The sequence below is a fragment of the Felis catus genome, chromosome D2 (assembly GCF_018350175.1).
Source record: "Felis catus isolate Fca126 chromosome D2, F.catus_Fca126_mat1.0, whole genome shotgun sequence".
In the NCBI taxonomy this organism is placed as follows: domain Eukaryota; kingdom Metazoa; phylum Chordata; class Mammalia; order Carnivora; family Felidae; genus Felis; species Felis catus.
Genome location: NC_058378.1, coordinates 32483201 through 32505490, shown reverse-complemented (window position 1 = coordinate 32505490; position 22290 = coordinate 32483201). Strand labels below are relative to the sequence as shown.

Genomic DNA, 22290 nt, shown 5'->3' with positions numbered 1-22290 from the left:
GAGGGGGCCAGACGGGCGAGTGACAACGTCCTACCCACCGGGCGGAGGCCACCCCGCCCCCAAGCAGCCCCGCGCTCCGGTCAGACCAGAGTCCTCGCTACTCCCAAACCTTCTGCCTACTTCCCCACTTCCTTGTCGCTCCCTCTGCCCGGCAGAACCTCCCCGTGAAGCTCTGTCGGCCCAAACCCTACTTCTTTCTCAGATCTCACTCAGATGCCACCTCCTTCATGTAGGCTGCCGGCTTCCCCAGCCAGGTTAAGATCCCTCTCGCTCGGGCCTCAGGCAGCAACATCACACCCGCGTTATAGTTCTCTTTACATCTTCCCTTGCGGTGCCCTGATGTGCACCCTTGATTACGCCTGCTTCTCCTCCCAGTCTCAGGACTCTTTGAAGGCTGGGAATGCTTGTTCATCTTTGTGAACCCAGTATTCCCTAGGATAAAGCCCGTACACTGTGCACTTGCCTATTTTTAAATTTTTTTTTCTGATGTTTATTTATTATTGAGAGAGAGAGAGAGAGAGCATGAGCAGGGGAGGGGCAGAGAGAGGGGGAGACACAGAATCCGAAGCAGGCTCCAGGCTCCGAGCCGTCAGCACAGAGCCCGACGCGGGGCTCGAACTCACAGACTACGAGATCATGCCCTGAGCCGAAGTCGGTCGCTCAACCAACTGGGCCACCCCGGCGCCCCTACGCTTGCCTATTTTCAAAGAAGGGAGGCCGAGAAAAGACATGTTAAAGCGAAGATGGAAGAGTAAGAGCCGGACGGTAGATGAGAGACTGGGTGCTACCGAGCTAAGACTAGCTACTGTGATGAAGCACTTTATATCTGAGCTTCCTAACAGCCAAGGTAAAAAGAGAAATGTGATGACTTACCTAGCTGTCGTTGTCTGGTAACAAGAAGGTTACCGGGTTGCCTACGTATAAACTTTACCTTACCCCTGAATATGGAGAGGAATGTTTCCTAGGGATATTTATCTCAAAGACACTTTATGACGAAGAGGAGAGTGCCATGCATATCGAAGGAGCTCAATAAATGTTGGTTAGCTGTAAAAGGATTGAGCTTCCTGCCCCTTAGAGCCCTTGCTGTGTCTGCTCCCAGTCTCCCTCACCGTGATGGAATCTATCTTGAAGAGGGCTTTGGCCTGGGTGCTGGTATAGGCGTCGAAGTGGTAGGTGATCTGATTGAGGTTGTCAATGGAGTAGGCCTGGACCCGCACAATCTCGGTGCCCAGGGCCAGGTTCTCCAAGATGGCAGCCTCGTAGGAGGCATTGGAGAACTGCACAGCCTCGTCCAGCTCGTTGAGCAGAGTGATGTAGACGCTGCAGAAGCCCTGATTGAAGGGGGGTGCCTGGTCGGTGGCAGACACGTTCATCAGGTAGCTGGTTTTGGTCTCATAGTCCAGGTAATCCACGGTGATGATAAGCCCCGTGCTCTCGTCAATCTCAAACTTCCCCTCTGCGCCGGACAGAATGCGGTAATTCACCAGGCCACCGTCCCCTGTGGGAACACCCAAGAGGTTGTGCTGTCCCAGACCGGTGTGGGGCTGCCCTGGGGCTTCCCAAGGTGCCGCCAGCACACCTGCTGCTGACCCTGAGGGACACAGGGTGAGGGGCCTTGGCCGGCCTGCCCGGTGTGCACTGTCCCCCACCCCTGTGGGCTGGGTTGTCCCAGGAGCAGCGGCAGAGGAGGGGGTCAAGGTCTGTGTGGACAGCAAGGCCCAGCACACACAACCCCTCTCGGGCTTGGCTTTGGCATGAGAGAGGCACTGGTGGGATTTGGTTCTCCAAATTCAAGTTCAGGTATCTCCCTTGGGTATTTGGACATTAGGGATCTCTTGTAGGGGGAACTTTCATCTACAAAGTGTCAGACAGGGGCAGCATCCTCAGAAGTGGCCGACACTCCATGTGGCCCCTCCAGCCAAAGGGTTCTAGTAACAGGGATACCTCCCCCCCTCTCCCCCCCACTCCTCCACCTCAAACCCTCGGCCTCAGCGCGCTCTTCAACAGGAGTTCGAGTTGGGATTCCTCAGCTGAAGTCCACAGGCATTGAAGGGAACGGCCATAAAACCACTCAGGAAATCTCAGACTTCCTTGAAAGCATTTGCAAAGCTCGGGACGGATATACATCTTTCTGGGATTTTTCTAGGGAGGGATGCACAGCTCTCACTAATTTCTCAAAAGGATTCCTGACCCAGAAAAGGCCACGAAGCAGTGGGCAACGGTGACGTGTGGGATCTGACTCGTACGAAAGTGCCATATAAGGAATGGCAACCGACCTGAGAGTTTTCAGGCCTATTGCTCCCGCCACCCCATCCTGTGCCCCAGCGGGGCTGAGGGTGAGGAGAGGGGCTGACATGAGGCGACGCTGGGGGGCTGGGAAGCTGGGAGCAGCTCAGGGAGCCTCTCCAGGGGGGCAGTGGACCCCTAGGAAAGGGTCCCACTCTGACTGCATCCCTGGCTGGGGGTAGTGGCCCACATAGCTGGGCCCCATGAAGAGGGCCACAGTGGCCTGGCCCCATTCTCCGTTGTTGTGCACTGCCACCTGGGGCCCTCTCTGGCGCTCAGGGTCCTTGGCGAGGTCTCGACTGCCTTCAGAGCATTGCAGAACCCTGCCCCTGTGGAGCCTGTGTGTGTCAGGCCCTGAGCTAGGCCTGTAGGACACGGAGCCGCTTCTGGCTGGAGCAGCAGGCTTCAGCCAGCTGTGTGACAAGTCCTTTACCTCCCTCAGCACTGCCCGGCCCCCGGCCAAAGGCTAGCCAGGAGCTGCGGGTCCCCCAGTGAGGAACCTAGACTTTCCAAGCTTGGGACCTACCCTCTCTCCATCTGGAGACTGGGACAACTCCCTGACTTCAGTCCTTCTAGGCCTGTGCATCTGGTGGGAATGCTACCAGGACTGTCCCTGAAACCCCTCTCCAGCTTGGGAGCTGCTGGATGGGGGAGCCCGAGCCATCCCAAGGAAGACAAGGCTCCACAGGAGCAGGAGGGATGAGCTGGGGCGGGGGGGGTCACTCTAGGGAGCCGGACTCCCCTGTTTCCCCAGCCGGCCTCACCAGTGTCTCGATCTGTGGCTCGGACGACAATGACCGATGTGCCGATACCCGCGGTCTCTCGAAGCCCCAGGCGGCTGTACTGCTGCTGTGTGAACACGGGGGCCTCGTCATTGACATCCTCCACGTACACTATCACCTGTAGGAGCCAGACCGGGGGTGGAAGGTCAAGGTTGGGTGGAGACCCGAGAAGTCCAGGGCTGGGCCCACCTGGGCCTGCATGTGTGGCCGCTGCTCTCCCGGGCCAGCGGTGAGCTCTCTACGGAAGGCCTGGGGCTATCTGGTTGGTCACCATGTCCCCCGACCTTGCACGGTGCCGGGCATGGGGCAGGTGCTCAAACATCATTTTATCGTTCTCTTGGTTCCGCCACTAACCCTGTGGGAACCCGTGACTCTTTGTGGCCAAGTTTCTCAGCTATGACACAGTAACATATCGGCGTCATGATTCATGCTCTGAGCCATTTCTAGGGTTGCTATGAAGACAAAACCAGCCAGGCCTTGCAAAAGTACTTAAAAAGTTGAAAGTGACCCCATTCAAACATCAGCAGAGGACGCTGGTGCTCAGACCCCTGTGGATGCTCAGGCACCTTCTCTGAATGTTCTTGCTGTCTGCGGCCAGGAACCGTGGCTCTCTTTGGGGGACTAACCCCAGCCCACCCAGGCTGCTGAACACCAACACCCAGAGAGCCAGAAGTGCCTGGGAATTCTGTCCACCACCCCCCCCCGCCCCGCCCCCTGGGGCGGTCCTTAGCCAGTGGCTGATGGGCGTGGAGTATAAACACTGGCTTCCTCAGCCCTGATTGGGTCCTTGGAGTGATTCTCTCCAGAGCTCTCTGTGGGACTGAGCCAAAGTTCCCACAGGGCGGCCCTTCCTTCCTGGTCCCATGCCCCTTTGGGCAAATTTTCCTGGGGATCCTTTCTCCTTATCACCTTCATAGCAACTCTTGTCTCAGGATTTGCTTCTGAGGATCCTGGCCAAGAAAGTGCCTATATCCGAACTGCAGAATTAGGCACAATTTTCCTCACTGCTTAGGTGTACTTTCTAATTGCCCTTTAAAGAACGTGTGTCTTTGCGGAACAGAAAGAAAACAGTTTAAGAGCTGTTAGTGGAGAGAGAGTCTGTGGCTAGAGATCAGGGTCATGGCTCTTCCTTTTGCCACACCACCTGCCCCTGCCCCTCACCTACACACAGGGGCACGGGGAGGGTCTGGCCCAGGGTGGGCAGGACCAGGTCTGTGTCCAGAAGGAGCAGTGTGGTAGGGAAGGGGCACGTGTCACAGAGCGCTGGTGCTTAAGGAGCCACAGGGAGGCCCAGGGCCTTTGCCTCTTCTCCAAGATGGGGGGGCACCGTGGCCCAGGCAATGTGAGAGCACTAACATTGGGTTCTGGTTCATCGCTGCCTTTGGGATCAGCCCTGAGTTCTTTAACTGTTATTATTAAATTTATTTTGAGAGAGAGAGAGAGAGAGAGAGAGAGGGAGAGAGGGAGAGAGAGGGAACGCCAGCATGAGAGAGCAGGAGCAGGGGAGAGGGAGAGAGAGAGAATCTCAAATAGGCTCTGCACTGTCAGTGCAGAGCCCAGCGCGGGGCTTCATGCCAAGAACCGTGAGATCACGACCCGGGCCGAAGCCAAGAGTTGGATGCTTAACTGAGTGAGCCACCCAGGCACCCCTACTCTGGCTTTTCTTCTGGGCTTAGCTGGAAAGTTGCTGAAGAAAGTGAAGGGGCTTCTGTTAGCACAAGCACAAACGGTGGCCTGACCAGTAGAGGGCTTGGGGGCTGGGGGAGGCTGGTAGCAGACGTAGGGGGGCAGAGGGGCACATGCGGGCAAAGGTTTCTCTACTTCCCTGCTCTTGGGGTTCCTGAGCCCTGCTGTGTCATCACATTTTCATGTCCAGACACCCAGAACCCACTATGCAAACTAAAGTGCCCGCCCCGGAGTGCAGCTGCTTACGAACTGGAACCTTCTAAGTCTGGCTTCACCAAGAACTTGGCTGGGAAGATGCTGGGTGGGGTGGGTGTGGGGGGAATTTGCATGGACGAATTTCGGGAACTCTCTTTCTGTAAACAGAAACTAACCATCCATCTTTCAAAACCGTCAGCCTTCCCCTTCCCGAGTCTGCTGGTCCAGATGGCCTTTCCTCCAAGGGTCGTGGGGACAAAACCAGGGCCAGTCTGCCAGCACAATAAAGAGGACGGAGGTGGCATGGAGCCTGGGTGTGGCCCGTTCTTCTATGAGGCTGTCTCCATACCTCTAGCCTCTTGTTGGTTTCAGCCTTGTTTTTAGCAGCAGAGACAGGAGGCAAAACGGTGTGGTTTACAAACCTGAGAGACACAGATGTACAGGAAACGCCCAGGTCTGCCAAGCTCTTGTGAGCGGGAGGGCTCAGCGACCGAACCACCAGGCTCCCTGGAGAACCAGCCCCACTGTCTGCCCAGCGCTGTGCCCTCCAACAGGGACAGGGGAGGAGATGTGTGCACAGGCGTGTGCAAAATCGCAGTGTGCGTGTGAGGTTCCCGGTCTCTAGGGGGACGTTCTGTGCTCCCGGGCCCTGGTCTCTGAAGCGGGAACTGGAGAATAGAGGTGGTGCCTAGGGGCCGTCTCCACTGCTGCTGGGCAAGTGAATCTGGGGCAAAGCTGGAGTCCCCACACTGTCTTCAGGGAAGCTCCCAGGTTTCCTGGGGCCCAGAGGTGTGGCGGCTGTGTCTTACAAGGGCTTTCAAGCCCCCGCCCTGGGTGCTGGCTCCTAAATTCCCACCTTAAAATGACTCGGGTTTTGGGCAATGGTCTCTGTGCTCCGAAGGGCCTGTATATAGGGCAGCACGGTGTAGTGCCTGAGAGCACAGACCTGCCTGGACGGCCGGGGCGTGAAGCCCAGCTCTACCCTTACTGCTGTGGGACCCTAAGCATGTGGGCCAACCCCTCTTTGCCTCAGTCTACTCCTCTGTACAATGGGTATAACGACAATGGCTCCCTCGTAGGGCTGTTAGGAGGGTTAAAAGAGTTCAATGACAGGGGCGCCTGGGTGGCTCAGTCCATTAAACGTCCTACTCTTGATTTTGGCTCAGGTCATGATCTCAAGTTCGTGAGATCGAGTCCTGTGTCGGGCTCTGTGCTGACAGGGCAGAGCCTGCTTGGGATTCTCTCTCTCTCTCTCTCTCTCTCTCTCTGCTCCTCCCTACCCTCCTCCTAAAAAAAAAAAAAAAAAACATTTAAAAAAGAAAGAGGAAAGAGTTCAAGGACAGAAAGCACTTAGAGTTCACATGAGGGTTTGCTCTTCCTCATGGCCCATGGGGAGAGGACAGAAAGGAGCGTGGCCAAGCAGGCGTGCTTCTCAGTGTCCCATCCCTGCGTTGACCGTCACAGCCTGGCTTCGGTCTATATGCCCTGGGGCACGGCACACCATTTTGTCTACCAAGGTTGGTGGCTAAAGGAGGTTTGCAGTCACAATGCCGAGGCCGACAGGGGCAGGCCCTGGAGAGAGTGCCCACCTGCTCCCGGGAGAGTGGGGAGTGAGGGGCCACAAGGGGGGGCCGTGATCAGGAAGCCGAAAGTCCAGGGAGCCAACCCGAGCTACCCTGACATCAGTCACTCTGCGGCCTGAGGTCGGCTCCACAAATAGCAAGCCGTGTGACGCGTGCGCTAATCAGCACGCGAGCAAGCGATTCGCAGTCGTGCAGGTGAACGTGGCCGTGGGGGAATGTCCCGGGGCACGTGGTACGACCGGCAGTCACCAGGGCGCTGGAATCATTCCAAGCAGCCCCAAGGTGTGAAAGCCCAAGGGATGTGACTCCCTGAGCCGTCCGTGCCTGGACAGACCCTCACTCAGAGGGGCAGCTGTAAGGACCCAGGTTTCTGTTTCCATCTCCTCCTGGGGCAAAGCTGCGGGGGCATCAGCAGATGGGCCAAGGCCGAGTCACCTACTCTCTAGCGCCTCCCGCCTGATGGTGACCCAGGCTTCTGTTCATTGTTTCCAGCCCGGGGAAATAGTGGGGTGGAGATGTGGCTGATAAGAAGCTCATACTCAGTCCTGGGTAAAAGTCCCTGCCTGCTCCCCACCCCGGCTTTTCCCACCTTCCTCCTACTCTTCACCTTTGGGGTCTGACTCACTTTCCACCTGGTGCTGGGGAAGGGGCTGTGAGCTGCTGAGTGTGCAGTGGGGGTAGGGTGGGGTGGCCTCCAGAGGTCGTGTCCTTTGCCTCAGCCATCCCTCTGCCACGGGGCAGAATAGTGCATAAACCGGCCCAGCCACTAGGGGTACCGGTGTGTCTGTTTTCGACCATTCGGGAAGATCAAGGTTAACCTGATTTCAGCCGCGTAGGGCAGAGGCTCGAGGTGAGTGAGGGTGGGCGGAAAAGAATACGTTTGTTGCAGCAGCCGGGAGCGGTAACTGGAATATTTGGGGGGACACTTTCAACAGGAAGTGCGCGGAGCCTGGACTCAGGAGTCCTGGCTCGAGTCCTGGCCCAGCACTAGCGACGCCTCTGTGCCTCAGTTTCCTCACGCAGACTGAAGTTGGCAACGTCTCGATTTCCGAGATCGTAACTGTGAGATTTCCCTAGCGAGTGGCGTGGCTGTGACACCCCTCTCGTCTCTTAGGACCGACATCGGTATCGCTGACCCCCTTCCACATCTGGAGAAACTGAGGCTCAGAGCAAAAGGACGCTTCCAAGATCCCAGGCTGGGCTCTGGCCTCCTCGACCACACACCTAGCCCCCGGTCACTCAGCAACTAAAACCGGTGACTCCCGGCCCCCACCGAGCCTTAGCTGGTGGCCATCTCTGGTCCAGCTGTGGTCTTGGCCCAGCTCTGAGGCCACTGCTGAAGGGGAGGCAGGGCTTCACGACCTGCTGACTGGCTACGTGCCAGCCCCTCCCTACCCCTCCCCCCCCCCCACCTTACCCTGACGGAGCTCCGCATGGGGCCCAGGTCATGGTTGTAAGCCTCCACTATCAGCACGTGGGATGAGTTCCGTTCTCGGTCCAGGGGCCGGGGCCCTCGCATCAGGAGTCCGTTGCCGACGTGGATCCGGAAGTTGTTGCCATGGTTACCTGTGCCGAGGGACAGAGGAGATGCATGGGCTCTGGCCTGGAGCAGGACATGGGATGTTCATAGCATGGCGATGGGGAAAACGTGGGGCCCGGACCCCTAGAATGCTGACCCCGCACAGAGGTCTCGGCAGCCTGGACAAAGCCCACGATGGCAAGAAGGCCTCTGCCTCACGCTGCCCTGGCCTGGCAGGATTTGAGGGAGGGGACGGGAGCCCACCTTGTACCCTCCTTATGGGAAGGCTGGGGGTCCCCTGAGACCCCTATATGACGTTTCAGGGGATTCAAAATTTCAGAAGGATCTGGGACAGTACAAGAAGAGACACAAAGGCAAGTTCTCTGTGGGCTGTTGAAGTGAGGATTTTGTGTACATCTTTGGGCTGGTCCAGGACTTTCCACCGTCCTAGGGTAAGAGCATGCCGATTTTCCGCTGGGGGGGTCCACCCTCCTCCACCATCAGTCCACGTGCTTTGCGCAGGGGTGGTTTTACCCCCGATTCCAAGAGCGGGCAGATCGGCGTATTTCAATCTCTGGCCAATAGTAATCGGGTCAGGGATGGTCACGTGATGCTGGCTGGCCCAACGAGACTCCCGGCCAGCTCGCCGAGGGCACCGTCCCAGTGTCTGAGTGATGTTGGGCTGGTGACAATGTCTGGGGGGCTCACTGCCGGCGGCCGCCCTCCCCCAAGGCCCCCTCTGTCAGGGTGATTTGCCACTCGAGGCACTCCAGGAGGACAGCAATCAAGCGCAGCAGGCTCACTTCAAAGACACCCAACTTGGTGCGAACGATCAGAGAGTGTCCGTTTCCCCCCTCTGCCCGCCGCCCGCGTGTGTGGCTTGTATGGCGCCTAAGGCTTCCTTGGCCTCCCTTCCCAGACTCCCGGCAGCCTAGAGAAGCTCTGCCCTCCTCAGCGCAGGAGGGCAACCCACTCACCGTGAAGGATGCGGTACCACACGCGCCCAAACTCGCCCTCATCTGCATCTGTGGCTTTGAGCTGAGGGAGAATGAGACATGTCACCCCCTGAACGCCACCCCACGGGGAGAGGAGGCGCTGGTGAAGCCCCTCTCCCGCCCTCCACGTCGCCCCCAGCCCATCCTGGATAACCTGTGGTTGCCCACAGAAGCCGGGGGAGCGTCAGAGGCGAAGGACATGCCCGTCTCGACCCCCACAAGGACGCCTGTTGAGGGCTCTATGCTGCCCTGTCCTGGCAGGGGACCTGTCAGCTCTGCTCCTGGATCCTCCACCGGGGTCTTGGGGAGGGTGGGGGAGAGGGTGGAGGGTGGCACACTGGAGCTCTCTAGATCCAGGCTTGACTAGGTCAGCCCACGGGAGCCTGCTTTCCTCCTTCCTCCTTCTGAGACCCCAGGAGCCTCATCTGGGGTGGGGCTGGACGTGCGGCCGCACCTCGCCCCCAGTTTTCCCGGGCGGAAGCCATTCTGGCCACGCTGAGTCCCGGCTGGGCACCGGGTACCGAAACAGCCACTTGGTGGAACCCCAGAAATCCCACCTCCCGCCAGGTGGCTCCGTACTCAACCACCCATGCGTTCACTCCGGTCTATTTCAGGTCACCGGGGCTTGTGGGCTGTCCCTGGTGGGACCTGGGGTGTGCTGTTCTCACTCAGAGACCCCACCCAGGGTCTCTCCATTTTCACAAGGAGTCCAGCCTCGAGGCTGCTGGCCAGCCCCAAGGCGGGTCCTGTCGAACCAAGAACCGAACACCTACTCTACTGCCACACGCCTGAAGTGAGCAGAGGTCGCTCCCCCGAAAGGTGATGCAGGAAGAGGCCCGACGGCACGGCCGGGCGGACTCGGGGCCTCGGCGTGTCGTCTCGAGTGTGGCGAATTGCCTTGCGATGCCCTGGGCCTCTCGCTTCTGGATCTGCCCTCTTCTCTCCACCTCTCACCGCAGCACCGAGGCTGCCGGGTCCTTACTGACCGGGGTGGCCAGCGGTGGCTGGTCTGCGAGGGGGGCACCTCATCAAAACTGGGTCAGTCTGCTCCTTCGCTGAGATTTTGGACCATGGGCCCAGAGAAAGAGCGAGTCCACCTTCCTACTGGTGAGAAGTGGGAGTATCTGAGCTGATTTTCCACGACTCCCTCCTCACCAGCTCTGCCCCAGCCACACGGATCTATCTCCCTGCTGGTTCTTGAATGCCAAGCGCATGTCGTTTCCTCCACCGGCCAGCTCTCCCTCCGGGTTTGTGTTATACTCGCGCCCTCATCGCCTTCAGGTCTCTGCTCAAATGTCATCTGTTCCCTGACCGCTATATGTGGAACTGCAGCCCCCCCCCCCACCCCCGGTCCCCACCACTCCAATACCCAGGCTGTCCCCACCCCCATCAGCTTCTGATATACTATAACCTTGTTTACTATCTATATTCCCACGGAGAGAAGGGACTTTGTCCACTGCTATATCCTCAGTCTCTGGAACAATGGCCCAGGCACCATGACCTCTGTGCTGTATTTCTGGGAGCTTGGGCGGGGGAGGGGGGGTGGTCCTCGACGGGGAAGCTGCTTACGACTTAGGCTCCTTCGCAGGCAGCTGGCTGCTGGGGAGGCTCTGGCTTCCGGGAAGAAAGAAGGTTGGGGAGGGGTGTGTGTGTGTGTGTGTGTGTGTGTGTGTGTGTGTGTGTGTGTGTGTGTGTGTGGTGCGGGAGAGCTGGAGAAACACCACCTGGAGGGTCTCCAAGGGCCCACCCAAACTATAAGGAACATAGCCACGGCTGGCCTTCAACCCTGTGCTTTCTGCCCTAAGATCTCTTTGACCTTTGAAAACATCGCTCACCCCTCCCTTCTGCAGCGAGACACCTTCAAAGGGCAGGTGCTTTTCTGGGAAGCTGAGTGGTAAGCCTGGGAGGTGAGGGGCGCAGGGGTGCAGGAGGGGAGGAGGGGCCCGGGAGCTGCCAGGGCCTATCACCCTGCTGCTGGGCTGTAGCCCCTCTCCTCTCTCCCCTCTCCCGGGTAACCTGGAGGCTGGCAGGCACTGAATAGCAACCCTCTGGCTGCCGACCATACCATTCAAACACCCGATGGGGGAAGGTGAGGGCTGCTGCCGGGGCAGTGAAACCCTCCCCGTGACTCCCCCAGGCCTCCACCCTGCCCGCTGAGAGGGCTCCAAGGAGACCAGCTGAAGTGAGGCCCCGGGAAGGCTTGGGGAGCAACTGGGCTCCTCTGCCTGGCTCCCCTCTCCCTCTGCCCAGCCCAGTTGCCATCCCTACCCTTCTTGGCTGTCCCCTCCCCCAAGGCAGGGCCCAAACTCTTCCAGACAAAGCCAGGGCTAGCTGGAGAGTGAGTGAAGACAGCTCGCTCTGCCCAGCCTGGCTGACTGAGGGGCACAGGGCACGGCAGAGGCCGGGGCAAGTTGGGGTCACGGGTGGCACCCGGTGCTCCTTGGGCTTCTCTTGCACAGCTAAGAAGACCTTTCTACCCAGCCCGGGACTGCTGAGCGCTGGCTCTGAGGTCAGAGTTCGGGGAGCTGCAGGAGAAGGTGTGGTGAGGAAAGTGGGGCCAGACCCTTGCTGGGGGACTCTGGGGGAGGGTGTGAGGGTGCGTGCAGACCTGGGGAGTCCTTCTGCTTTCTGCAGAGTGGAAACAATGCCCAGCGAAGGACAGTGGCTGGCCCAAGGCCACGCAGCAAGATGTACCCTGAGGTTAGTTCTTCTGTTCCAGCAGGTGCTGTTCTAGGGACCTCTGAGGGACAAAAGAACGTTCTTGACTGAGCTTGCAGAGATATGTCTAAAGCAGGGGCCTGCCAGTGTGCCTTGGGCTTGCGGGCAGGGAGAAGCTTCACCTGCTCTCGAGATCATTCCTAGCCTCGGTCTGGTGGAGACCTCTTTTCTCTGCAACCAGCTGACCCTTGGTGGATCAGAGGGATTGTAAAAGGATCTGGTAGCTGGTTTTGCTGTGTGTTCCAGTGAGGGTGGCTTGATGTCTTCAAGCCTTTTAGAATCTCTCGCTTCCAGGAAAACTACTAAGATGCTAATTATAGCCTCACGTGCCTTTTTATTAAAGTGCTTCCCTCAAGGACTGGAGTCTGGGCCAGCTTTGCTGGTCTGATAGGGTCCCCAGACTCATGTGACAGCCTTGAAATACTATCCGGACCAGCAGGATTGAGACTTCTCCCGCTTCATATTGCCCAGGGTAGGAGAGGGGGCATGTTTTCTCAGTTTTCTCCCTGTGGTGGGCACACCCCATCCCTTTTCCATGCTCATATTCAAGGGACGGCCAACCACATATGGCCGCCCAGCTGGAGTGCTCTCTAGGCCCGATGCCTGAAAGGCAGCGGCCCTGGGCAGCTAGACGGGCATCAAAGTTTCCAGCTGGGAGCCGGGAGGGGTCGCGTTCTGTCTGGAAACGTGGGAAGGAGTGGTAGCAGGGAATGGGTGGGAGGCGGGCCGTGCTGTGTGCCCTCAGTTGGCCGGGCGCAGGGTGAGGCTGCGAGCAGGAAGGAGGCTGGGCGCTGGGAGCTGGGAGTTAGGTCCTGCCGCCATTGGTGAGTGCCCGGGGTAGGGACAGGGGCTCCAGAGGGTGGGGCGGGGGGCCCTCTCCACTCCCCACTGCCTGCTGACACGGGCTCTGGGCAACCCACATACAGAGCCTTGGCACAACTCTGCGGAGCGTCATGCTAGAAACTCAACCGTAAGTTTACTCTAAGCTACAAGCCGGGAGAAAGGGGGAAACCTGCTGTCCCCGCCGCACGAAAGTATCTAAGGTCAAAGAGAAATAAAGGATCTTTTTTTTTTTTTTTTTTTTTTTTTTTTTTTTTAGGCCCTCTTTTGGACTTCCTGTCCTGCGTTTGTAGAAATCAAAGATCATCAGTGCTGGCCTGAGAGCTGGCGGTGGCCCGCTTGCGTGTTTTGTTTGGCCTGTTGTAGTGTTTTACATATTTGAAAATTCATTGCACATTTTTTTGGAGTCGAGTTTGTTTAACTTTGGCACCATATCCCCCTTCCTGTGCCCCTCTCCTGGTTTAACCAAATTTGAATTACTTGCCAACATTTAAACGTCAGGAACGTTTGCCTGAAAAATCCAGATTTCTGGCTTCTCTTGGGAAACCGGAAAGAGCCGGGCCTGCGTTCTATCAGCCTGGCCGAGGCACCGCCACCTGCTTGAGGGTCCTCTGTCACAAGTTATCCACCGGCCATGCGCTCTAAGGATTTTTATTTACAACCCCAGACCTATCCAACCAGAAGCTCAGCCTGATTTTCCATCTACAAAGATTGTTTGCTGAGCTCCCTTTAGCGGGATGGCCGTGAGTGATAACAGGTACCTGGGGTCTGGAGGGGGAGCCAACCGTGTAGCTCTTTGTGGGTTCCCACCTGTTCTCAGAGCTGCTCGGTGATCTCCGAGGACTGGGAGCCACAGGGCCAGGAGTCAGGGAACCTAGTTCTGGTCTTCGCTTGGCCACTGGCTCACAGCATGGGCTTGGCCTTCCCTTGCTGGGGCCTCAGTTTCTTTCTTGTCATGGGAGCAGGTTGGGTCACACTGGGAAGCACCAGCAGGAACGCCCAGGGGGCGAGGCAGGTGAAATAAGGTGTGTAGCGGGGCCTGTGGGGGAGTGCGGTGACCTGGGGGCCAGAGACCTCTCGAAAGGGGACAAAGGCTGCTCAGCCTCAGCTACTGAGTGCCAGGCAGGAACTGGCTGCCAGTGTGGCAATTCTCAAATTTCAAGAGCAGCCGGACATTCAGCCAGCCATGTGAAATACCTTCGTTTTGGGTTTGTGACTTTAAAAATACTCGTGATTAATTGACACTTACAAAAACACGATAAGGACCCAATGAAATGTACCTGCGGGCCCCCAGGTTGCAGCCCCAACATTAGATAATTTCTAGGGCCCTTGCCAGCTGCAGCATCCTATAACTGATAACTTGTTCCTGGTCACAGAGCAAGCTATTGACGGAGTTGGTCTTATATCCCAGGTTTTCAGGCAGAAGACTAGTGTAATTCATGAGGATTGATTTAAAAATGCCAGAAGGCATCACCCTGCTGCCTCCTCTGTAGCAAGTGGGCAGGGGGTAGAGCAGAAAGGGGACCTGGGTTCAGGCCCAGCTCTATCACTTTCTGCTGTGTGACCTGAGACTTGTCACCTCTCTGGTCCTCACTGTTCTCACCTGTACAATGGCCGTGATGCTGTCTGCGGCTAGTTTAGCAGCACCCAGCCCCCATCAACGTTCCCCTTCCTGTTGCAGGAGCCATGAGCACACGGGGTCCCAGCCCCCTCGCCTTCCTCACCGCCCCTGTCACTCCCGGCAGCCCCACAGAGGCAGCTGACCCCCTCCCGGCGCTACTCGCCCTGGCCTGCATCTTCCTTCTGCTGGCCAGCTGTCTGCTCTTCATGACCCTCTGCAAACCGGCCGCTCTGGACCCGAGCCGCAGGGCTCGGGAGTGCATGCCCCACCACCCCGGGAGCCCCAGCGAGCCCCAGCTCAGGCTCTGGAAGCGCCTGGGCTCTCTGCGCCGCTCCCTGCACAGCTTCCGCAGAGGCAGGCCTGCTCCCAGACGCCCCCTGCCAGGCTGCGAGGACAACCTCGACTGTGACTGCACGGAATCTACCAAGATGTGATGGGGCGTCCCCGCCACCCAGGACCCACCAGAGGATCCTCCTGCCGCGGACACAGCCTGGAACCAGGGACTGCAGAAGGACCTGGGCCACACGCTCAGCCACAGTGGTCCCCTGTGCGCCCAGGCCTGTGGCCTTTCCCAGAGACAGCCCCTGGAGGAAAGCCTTCCTCTCTGCCGACTCTGCAGCTGCTGCCTGCTGAAAGACTGCTGGGCCAACAGCGGGGTACCTGCAGCCATCTGACCCTCGGCCCCGGGCTCCAGAGGGTACAACCCGGGACCCCCAGCACTCTTCTCTGGCAACCAGGCACCAACCACCTCCAGGAAGCAGTGCCCCTGCTTCCCAACAGAAGTCCTGCCCACCTTCCAGGTGCCACAGTCCAGCATGGATTCCAGTTTGAGTTGCCGAATGGCCAAAGGTTCCCTCCAGCCAAACGCAATACTCCGTCCACACGGGGGGCAAGGAACTGTCTTGCCCTCTGTGCCAACTCAGTGCCAGAGGCAAGAGGCAAGCCAGGGACTTCTCGCCTTGAAATCTTGGGACCTACCAGCATTCACCTACTAATCCCTGGGAGCAGCCAGCACCCCTGTGGGTCAGATGCCCGTGTGCCTGCTGGGAGGAGGGCGAGCAGGAGGCTCTCAACCCTGCCTAGCCAGTCACCCTCCTGGCAGCCATCTTGGTGGCCCCCCTTCAAGGCGCCCATGTCACAATGGACCAGGAAGGGGCTGAGAATGGGTTAAAGGGCTCCTTGTGAGGCCAAGGAGCTGTGCTGTGTCAAAGCGGTGGGAGGCATTGCCAGAAGCCAGAGGTGATGCCACCTGGGCTCCGAGGACACATCACAGCGTTCCTGCCTCGCCCAGGGCAGGCCTCCTCCTTTTCGGGTAGGAGGGTCCAGACCTCTCCGGGATAGCCGCGGGACCTCAGGTCTGGACCACACTAGGGATGCTATCTGAGTTTTTGGCAATTGTGCCATTGACTGGCTACCTGTCAAAGCAATCCTACCCTAGAGTGGGCTTCTCAGAATTCCAAACCCCCAACTCTCCCCACAGGGTGCGGCTGTGCACTCGGGGTCCCAAATCTGGAGGGTGGACGGAGGGGGTCTGAGCTGCCTAGTTCCTGCCACCTGCGTCCTGCTACAGGGCTGCCGGGACCCACCTTGCTGTGACTCCCAATGCAGCCAGCCAGGTCTTCTCAGGAAGTGAGCTCAGCCTTGCCACCCCCCAGCTCCAACACCATCGCTGGTTTCCAACCACTGGCTAGATAAAGCCACGGCTCCTTAGTGTGGTGATCGGCGTCCTCCAGGAGCTGGCTTCAAACTACCTTTCTAGCCTCACCTCGACCCGAGACAAACTGAACCACCTGTCCCCAGGCCGTGGCTTACGCTTCCCAAGGCACCCCCTCCGGGAAGCCCTCTTTGCTCTCCAGCGGAAAGCCACTTTCTGCCTAGAACCACTCCTGCTCCTCACATCTCTCAGAGAAAGGATCACTTCTTCCTGGCATTGGGGGCGATCCACGTCTACGTGTCCTTCCTACAAGCCTGGAAGCTTGCAGAGAGCAAGACCATGTCCAAACCTTCACGTTGCTTCACTGACTCCAGGCACAGAAGTAGGACGCTTCTGTTTCCCGGGTGAAGGATGGCCCCGTCTGGGGGTGTCCCAACCCCCCAAAGTTTAAGGAGTCCTGGGGAGGTGGGGGGAAGCCATCTTCTCCCCGAGACAGAAGCTTTCTCTCCAGCATGTTGGTGAGGCCCACTGTACCTTCCTTCCAGGTCAGTTTGACACCAGAGAGTGAGGCCAACTTGGCCAGAAACCTCCAAGGCCTTGGAGAAGTCACTAATGCCCGAATTTCTCCCTGAGAAACGGGGAGAATCAGGGCTGCCCTGTATTACTCACGGGCTCTAGAATTTCAGGCTGCGCAGTGTTGTGTAAATAGAAACCAATTCTTCAGGTTTAGAAAGTGGGGCAGGCCTCCTCCCACAGGGGTTTGTTACCCTCTCCCTTCCAGCCTGTGAACTTCTTCCTGGCTCCCTTCCCAGGGCCTCCCTGAGACATCCCAGGATGCACTCGGCCTACAGTCACCGGTGTCCTGCCCAGGCCAGCGTCCTGCTCGGTCCTAGGTGTTCTCTTTCTGGAGACTAGGGGGCAAGGCTGCCCTGAGGCCCGAGGAGAAGGAATAGCTGGGGATGTGGGGGGTGGGGGGCCCACAAAGCTCTGGCCACACCTCTAGGCATGTCCTCAGTTTGGTCCTGGGAGACCGTCAGTGACTGGGGTGGCAGGGATTAGGCTAGAGGAGAAGCTGAGGCCAGAGGAAGAAAACCTCCCCATTCCTCCTTCTGGAACCACCCCCGGACTCTTGCAAATCCCTGTGGCTTCCTGGACTCTCCGTTCCTCTAGGAGTCAGCACCCTGCTCCCAGCCCATTTCCTGCCTTCCTCCTGCCCCGATGCAGGGAGGTGGATCCACTTCCAGCCCCTTCTGATCCTGGATCCTGGGAGTCTGCCCTGGCAGACAGGCCCAGATTTGCTGTGTTTGGCTCAGCCCCGGCCTCCCACTGCATCCAGCAACGGAGGCCTCCAGGGGGAGGTGGGGGAGGGGACCTAAGCCTCATTTTCAGGTCCTCCCCTTTCTCCTCTGAGCCTCAGAGCTGTCCTGCACCCTGGGCAAAGGAACTCTTTCTTCTTGTGCCTGTTTACTTCCTAAGAGGAGAGCTTTGGCCAAGGGCCCCGTGAAAGCCGCTCTGTTCTGGGCCTAGCTGGGCCCTGCCTCTTCCCCCTCACCTCCTACCGGGGAAAATGTGACAGCTCCATCCACTTGCTGTTCCAAAAAGCCCTCCGGGTGGGGTGGGGGAAGAGGAGAGGGCTGTGGGGGGAAGGGAGGGAGGCAAGGCCTTCCTTCTGTTTTGCGGGGAACCAGGGTGCTGTCTCAGGCCACAGAAACTAAAGGCCTACCATCCCCAGGAGGGAGGAGGGTGGCCTGGCTCCCTCTTTCCCCACTGCCGACTGGATACTTCCGGAGCAGCAGCGGGACCCTCTTCTGTTTCCATCCCTCCACGTGGCAGCCATGCCTGCCCCCAGCCCACCAACAGCCCCAAGGGGCCATGGCCACCTGCCTGCACGATGCTGTGTCCCTCAGGGATGTCCTCGGGGACGCTGGCCTCATAGCTGCTCTGCAGAAAGATGGGCCGGTTGTCGTTCACATCCAGGACGGTGACAAACACGGTGGCCGTCCCCGTGCGCCGCTTACCTACGGGGCCGTTGTCTGTGGGAGTTGAAGGAAGACGGGCTGTTACGTGTCCTGTTCATCCCACCTGCTCTGGCCGTCGCAAGGGGTGGGTTTTTTTTTTTCTCCCTTTTTTTAGATTAAGAATAACACTAACAATATCTAACCTGTCCCAGGCGCTATTCTAACTCATGCAGCCCTCAGGAGAAGCATGTGAAGCAGGTGCTGTTATTATTAGTCCCATTTTATAGAGGAGGTAACGGAGGCACAAAGTGCTTCAGTCGTGGCCCCCCCGGAAGATCTACCCACGTCAGATCCCTGGGAACTCGTGAATGTCAACTTATTAGGAAAAAGTGTCTTCGAAGACGTAATTAAGAGTCTCGAGATGAGGCATCCTCGACTGCCTGGGTGGGCCACAGGCCCAATGGCAAAGGTTCTTAAAAGAAAAAGGCGGAGGGAGGCCTGAATCGAAGAGAAGGCCAGGTTAAGTCGGAGGCAGAGATCGGAGTTTTGCAGCCACGAAGCAAGGATTATTTAGAGCCACCAGAAACGCTTAGAGTCAAGGAAGGATGCCCCTCTAGAGCCTTCAGAAGGGAACGCAGGCCTGCCGACACCTTAATTTTGAACTTCTGGCCTCCAGCGCCATGAGAAAATAAATCTCTACTCTTTTAAGCTACTCAGTTTGTGGTAATTCGTTACAGCAGCCCTCGGAGACAGATCCAGGAACAGCTCACAAGCCAACTGCTGGCGGGGCCAGGCGGGCGAGACCCATGGGGGCACAGGTGGGAGGGGTGACCCCGATGGCAGCTCTTCTCCGCGCCGGTCCATAGTGGGCCCCGTGACACTAGACCTTCCGATTTCTCCAGAGAAACCGAACCTCTGAGCTTCTAAATAAAATCTCCTGAGTTTTAAATGTTCACAACTAACTGTCCTTCTGTACGAAACAAGAGACGGGTCACACATGCCTTCGGGACAGATTTGGCCTCTGGACCCTCTGCATTCGGGGGTACAGGCCCTGATTGATTTCCGAGCCGGAGGTATCCAGGGGGCTCTGCCCCCTCAGTTCCCTGCAGGACCCTCCCGGGGCTGGGGAAGGGGCTCAGCCCCATGGACAGCTGTCACGTTGCCCTCCCTGGAGGAAGGAACTTGGGCCCCGTGCTATGCGTCCAGGCGAGGAGAGTCACCCGTAGGGCGGAGTGCAGGCAGCTGGAATTGACTAAGGACCAGGGGTGACTCAGTCCTTCTTCCCGAGGCCAGCTGACCACATGCTGGGGCACAAGTGTCTAACCTGGTCTTGCTCTTTGGAGCTCCTCTCCAAGCCCAGCCTCCCACGGGAGCTCCTGCTTACTTGGCCTGGCTGGACACAGCATGAGCTGCCAGGCCCCCTCGGAGGCCTGATCCCGAGCCCTCTCCTCCTGCCAGACGGTGCTGGACGCAGGGGGAATGAGGGGTCTCCAGAGGGTGGGAGGAGAGCCGCCAGAGGGCAGACGCATCTGGGCGTGGGCGGGCTGGGGAGGAGCTACTGGCAGGAAAGAGGAAAGAGCTAGACGCAGAACGCTCACTCCCTCTCACCCAAAGCTTACTGCACATGTTGAACTGGATGCTCTTGGCAGGATGCAGCGTACCTGGGTGGTGGGGGAGGGCGGTGGGGGACAGGTCTCATCGCATCCTTCTTCTCATCTAGAGCCCTCATGGGCTCCCTACTACCTGGAGACCAAAGACCAAATTTCTGGCCCAACTTAAGGCCTCTAAAAGCTGGCCTTGCCTGACTGCAGCCTCCCCCTCCCCAGTATACATCACACCACAAGCCAGCTGCTGACACACACGTGCACGCGCACACACACACACACACACACACACACACACACACACACAGCTCTTTCCCACCACCAGGCCTCTGCCTGAGCTGGTTCCTCTGCCTGAAACGCCCTCCCTGCTTCTAGACTTACTGAAACTTTACTTGGCCCGCAAGGTGACGATTACTCAGCCTGCAAGGTATCTGCCCAGCTGTCCCATGCTGCTCTCACAGGCCGGCCCGTATCCTGAAGGTCCCTCTGAGAATTCCGCCTTCCTGACCCTGAGGCCCGGGGTTCTGGGCACCAGGGATGGGCATGTGATTCAGGCTTCACTAGCACCCCTCTCCTCCTCTGGCCACGACGAGGGGTTCAGGGACAGGCACTGGGGCAGATGGAACTAATCACAGCTCATCTGGGGCTTTAGCTGGGGAGACTAGGAAAGAGACCAGTGCTGTCTCCCCGATGCAGCACTTGAACCCAAAAGGATTGAGACCAGGTTTGCGGCCACAACTTGTCACCACATCAGCCAGAGAATGAAGACAACACACAGGAGGCAGAGGGAGCCAATGCCAAGAGACTGAAGCCTGGTGGCATCCCCTGAGCCCCCAGCCCAGTCACACCTGAAGCTCCATCACCCTACGGACTGGTTTTGTGAGCCCATATTGCTTAAGTCAGTTTATTTGAAACTTGCAACCAAGATGCTGATCCAAAGACACTTCCTCTAAGAAGACTTCCCTGATCACACCCTTACCCTGAACATGCTTGCACCTCCCTGTGCGCCCGATACTCTTGGCTCCTCCCTTCCCCCTTTCGGCTTCCTTTGGCCTGGTTTTGCAGCGGTTTGTCCACACAGCGGTCTCCCGTCTAGCTGCCTCGTGGCTCCCACCCCAGCAACTAAATGTTTTGCGTTGTAGCACTGTGAGCTAAGCCTCATGGCCTCCCGTGCTCAGCAATAGGCTGTCTGGCTGCCCTTTCTCCACCGGTGTCGACACAGACTGCGATTCAAGGCCTGGCTCCCGGGGTCAGGGCTGCCTGGCCCTCGAAGGGCACCTCACTGAACCGTGCCCAGAACCGTGCTGGCGGTGTGCAGGCGGGGCCGGTGCGTACCGATGGCCTCCAGGACGAGCATGTATGCGGCTGTGGTCTCCCGGTCCAGGCTCACTACTGTTCTTACAACGGCATCACGGTAGCCCACGCTGAACTTCCCATCCACATTTCCACCTGCGGGCCAAAGACAATGGAGCCTCTGTCAGGAACCGGGGCTCCTGCCAGGGAAAGGGCGGTGGCACCCCAGCTCTGCTTCTGAGCCAGAACATTCCAGGGGTAGCCTGGGAGGAAAAGGCCATGCTGCCCATTCAGCCCCGAGAACAGGGTTCTGGGGGGGTGGCTCTGAAGAGGGTGTGGCCTGTGTGGGCTCAGGTGTGGGTGCCGAAAATCGTAAGGGTCGAATATCCACTGAGCGCCTACTGTGTACCAGGGGCTTCATGTGGGCTATTTCATTTCACTTGTACTATCACAAGCCCATTTCAGAGAGGGGAGAAGGCCCATTAGCGAGGATACGTGTGTTGTCCCGGGTTACAGTCACCTATTTTGGGTGTAAGATGCCAGCTTGGCAGTCTGATTCCTGAGCCTGTGTCCTTCGCCATTCTGCCACCTGCCTGTCTGGTAGAAGTGTCTGAGCAGTTAGCCTGGGTCGAGGCTTTTATATGTGGCCAGGGACTTGGGGGTCGGCCAAGATTTTTCCAGGTCCCTAATCTTGGACTGAATGGCGACTCCCCGAGGCTCCACCGAGTGAAGAGTAGGGGCAGGTGGATGGGGTAGGAAGTGTGAGGGTCCCCTCTCCAAGGTGGACAGGAAAGGACTCCCCCCCGCCCCCCTTCCCCATCTAAACAGTGCAAAGACCCCTCCCCGGTCAGCTGGCAGGCAATGTGGCGCTCTGGGCAGTAGAGGGCGCCATGGCACTGGGTTTGGACCCGGACCATGCGAGGCAACTTGCAGAATGAGCAAATCAAAATCTGAGAATCCCACCCAACCCAGGAAGGCTCTCAGCAGGTCAGTAGGAACTGGCCACTTTGGGTGCTGGGAAATCATCCTGGGAGCCATGAGATGCTCCCTGGTCCTTACATAGTTTGTCCCTGGGGAAAACCCCAGACATCCTTGTGGATGGTCTGAAGCACCAGTCACATGGGACAAGGTCTGGGTTCTAGGGGGTGGGGTAGAAACTGAGACACAAGTAGTGCTGGGTGCTGAACGATGACTGGTCCGTGGGGCAGGGGGCGGGCAGGGTCTGGATAACTAAGACTTTCTTGGAGCAGTTTGGAGGACTAGACTGGGAGGAACTGTCCTGTGGGTGCTAGGTCCCTACAGGGAGGGGCAGGAGGGAAAATTCTGGAAAGGAGAGGCTGAGGGCTGGGAGGTCCCCTCGGTTGCAGCAAGCAAGGATGGGCCGTGAACCTGGCATTCCTTGCTCTAGGGGCAGAGGCATCAGGGAGACCGGTGTGCGTGCTGAATGCATGTGCATGCACACGTGGGCACACGAGCTTGTGAGTAACGTGGCTGCAGGCAGGCCATGGACAGAGAGAGGACTGAACCAGTAAATTGGCCAAGGGACAGCTAAGGAA

At 58.2% G+C, this 22290-nt stretch overlaps 2 protein-coding genes across 18 annotated transcripts in view; one reads left to right on the top strand and one right to left on the bottom strand.

Annotated features, from left to right (window-relative positions):
- CDH23 (cadherin related 23) overlaps positions 1-22290 on the bottom strand; it is a 417627-nt gene that overhangs the window by 77030 nt on the left and 318307 nt on the right. For all 10 annotated transcript variants that reach the window (XM_023240529.2, XM_023240536.2, XM_023240532.2 and 7 more), the window contains 6 exons: positions 20777-20890; positions 17764-17912; positions 9029-9089; positions 7950-8098; positions 3051-3186; positions 1110-1498 (listed from right to left, as the gene is read on the bottom strand). In XM_023240529.2, coding sequence (XP_023096297.2) covers positions 1110-1498; positions 3051-3186; positions 7950-8098; positions 9029-9089; positions 17764-17912; positions 20777-20890 — 998 coding nt within the window. The remainder of the gene's footprint in view (positions 1-1109; positions 1499-3050; positions 3187-7949; positions 8099-9028; positions 9090-17763; positions 17913-20776; positions 20891-22290) is intronic.
- On the top strand, positions 19-18549 carry CD2H10orf105 (chromosome D2 C10orf105 homolog). 8 transcript variants are annotated; one of them, XM_019813240.3, is made up of 2 exons: positions 19-254; positions 14286-18549. In XM_019813240.3, the coding sequence occupies exon 2, from the start codon at positions 14291-14293 to the stop codon at positions 14657-14659; it is 369 nt and encodes a 122-aa protein (XP_019668799.1). In that variant the 5' UTR covers positions 19-254; positions 14286-14290; the 3' UTR covers positions 14660-18549. The 8 variants fall into 8 exon arrangements, with proteins under 8 accessions (XP_019668799.1, XP_019668794.1, XP_019668793.1 ...); XM_019813235.3 differs by lacking the exon at positions 19-254 and adding an exon at positions 10590-10940; XM_019813234.3 differs by lacking the exon at positions 19-254 and adding an exon at positions 10968-11555.